Source organism: Lottia gigantea, assembly GCF_000327385.1.
Source record: "Lottia gigantea unplaced genomic scaffold LOTGIsca_222, whole genome shotgun sequence".
In the NCBI taxonomy this organism is placed as follows: Eukaryota; Metazoa; Mollusca; class Gastropoda; family Lottiidae; genus Lottia; species Lottia gigantea.
In genome coordinates, this window is record NW_008708576.1 from 126,005 (window position 1) to 128,507 (window position 2,503).

Sequence of the window (2,503 nt, forward strand, 5' to 3'; positions counted from 1 at the left end):
AGTTTGTGAAAACACATCACTGTAAGATGAACAGATAAACACAAACAAAAAATAACTCTACAACGTTGCTAAAGTATTGTTCTAATACATAACACGGGAGAGTTCATTAGACATATAACATTGCAGCATATCGAGAATGTTGCATGTAAGGGAGAGTTCATTAAACATACAACACTGCAGTATATCGAGAATGATGCATGTCCGGGAGAGTTCATTTAACATACAACACTGCAGTATATCGAGAATGATGCATGTGTGGGAGAGTTCATTTAACATACAACACTGCAGTATATCGAGAATGATGCATGTGTGGGAGAGTTCATTTAACATACAACACTGCAGTATATCGAGAATGATGTATGTGTGGGAGAGTTCATTTAACATACAACACTGCAGTATATCGAGAATGATGCATGTGTGGGAGAGTTCATTTAACATACAACACTGCAGTATATCGAGAATGATGCATGTGTGGGAGAGTTCATTTAACATACAACACTGCAGTATATCGAGAATGATGCATGTGCGGGAGAGTTCATTAGACATACAACACTGCAGTATATCGAGAATGATGCATGTGTGGGAGAGTTGATTGGACATACAACACTGCATCATATCGAGAATGATGCATGTGTGGGAGAGTTGATTAAACATACAACACTGCAGCATATCGAGAATGATGTATGTGTGGGAGAGTTCATTTAACATACAACACTGCAGTATATCGAGAATGATGTATGTGTGGGAGAGTTCATTTAACATACAACATTGTTGCATATCGAGAATGATGCATGTGCGGTAGAGTTCATTAGACATACAACACTGCAGTATATCGAGAATGATGCATGCGTGGGAGAGTTCATTTAACATACAACACTACGGTATATCGAGAATGATTATGATGCATGTGCGGGGGAGTTCATTTAGCATACAACAATGCAACATATCGAGAATGATGCATGTGCGGAAGAGTTCATTTAACATACAACATTGTAGCATACCAAGAATGATACATATGCGGGAGAGTTCATTAAACATACAACACAGCAGTATGATGCATGTCAGGAAGAGCTCATTAAAGAGCTGAATGGTGTAATAGTAACAATTCTCTCTTCGGCATTCACGAACACCAAGAAATGAAACTGGAATATGGAATATTCTGAATGAGGTCATAGGTTACCCACAAAAGTCAGAATCTTGCTCGACTTTCTCAAAACACAGTTCATGAATTTCGCCGTTTGAAAAGACGGAGTGGTATGAAAATTATAGACGTCCCAAATCTCTGTACACTGAATAAATCGCACACAAGTAACTTATTAGTTTATCCCCCGCGATATTCATTACAATAGAAACTGTCCTTCTTTATACACACACGTTCCACAACACAGTTCTTTGTTGAGTTCACAATCCTGTTCTGGTTTCAGATGGTTGGTACACCATGTTGATTTGTCGCCGAATTCACAGCCTGTGGAAGAGAAAAAATGAATAGTGTTGTAAATAATACAACAATGTGTGTGGGTAAAACGTGGACAAATGTGGCCTGGTCAGTAAATAAGACTCGAGTGTTTTTAATGCACTCGTGTCTACAGGAATCAAATAAACCTCTAGAAAAAATTCCAGCTTTGTTTTCTGGTAAAGTAGGTCGTAAACCTCCATTTCAGTTCTTTTCGTGGTATAGAAATCACAATCAACAGTCTCTGAGCTCTCTGTTATCTGCCAGAAATGCACAATCTAACCCTACAAATCTGGTCCCACCCGTTCCTCGAACGTGATATGTGGATGGGATTACGAGCCGATATCCCATCCGTATATCCGTTAGATTTTTTGGACTAATGCCCAATCAGGAGATAGAAAGTCCTTTTATTTTATCAAAATACTCCCTGTGTAAGATAGAACAATAGAAACATGCTTACCTGGTCTGTCATGTCGTTTCTGGTCAGCACAAGATCCACAACATAACGCCGAGTTTTTATAACATCCCATTGGATAGGGAACTTTAGCACAGTCAGTATGTTTATCACCGTATTCACAACCTGTATAGTGGAAAACATTATTTACACTGAAAAATGTCCGACCTAAAATCTTTATTGAACGTGATATTGTGCGCTCATGATTAAATTTCATCAAAGCAAAGTCCTCCTTAGAGTGTTATTTTGAAGCTGATATTACAATTGACCTAAATATAATGGGTGAAATTCCATTTCGCAATCTACAATCTTGTGAATGGTCTATTTTTGTTACTTTGGAGAAAGACATTTTTGCATAACAGTGTTTGTCTACTCATTTCAGCTTCAGTCCACATTACCACCCAAAGAAACAAAACTGTGCCCCTGGAATTAGTGTGGCTTTCCATTCTGTTGAAAGCAGTAGCGTTTTAGGAAAAATTAGTTGAGGGGGTCTAGCAGGGGTCACAAAATTGTCCAGGGGAGCTATGCGTTCACTATGTAAATTGTTCAAAATCGTGAAAGTGGAGGGGGGGGGGGGGGTGGGGGGGGGGGGTCTT

At 39.0% G+C, this 2,503-nt stretch overlaps 2 protein-coding genes across 2 annotated transcripts in view; one reads left to right on the forward strand and one right to left on the reverse strand.

Moving 5' to 3' along the window:
• Window positions 1–247: 247 nt before the first annotated feature.
• On the forward strand, window positions 248–592 carry LOTGIDRAFT_144034 (hypothetical protein; the record flags this gene model as incomplete). The annotated part of the gene is made up of 1 exon (XM_009054723.1): window positions 248–592. The coding sequence occupies one exon, from the start codon at window positions 248–250 to the stop codon at window positions 590–592; it is 345 nt and encodes a 114-aa protein (XP_009052971.1).
• A 748-nt stretch (window positions 593–1,340) lies between these two features.
• LOTGIDRAFT_174864 (hypothetical protein) overlaps window positions 1,341–2,503 on the reverse strand; it is a gene marked incomplete at both ends in the record, with an annotated part of 10,010 nt that continues 8,847 nt past the window's right edge. The window contains 2 exons of the mRNA XM_009054724.1: window positions 1,341–1,465; window positions 1,914–2,033. Of these exons, the coding sequence (XP_009052972.1) occupies window positions 1,341–1,465; window positions 1,914–2,033 (245 nt within the window). The remainder of the gene's footprint in view (window positions 1,466–1,913; window positions 2,034–2,503) is intronic.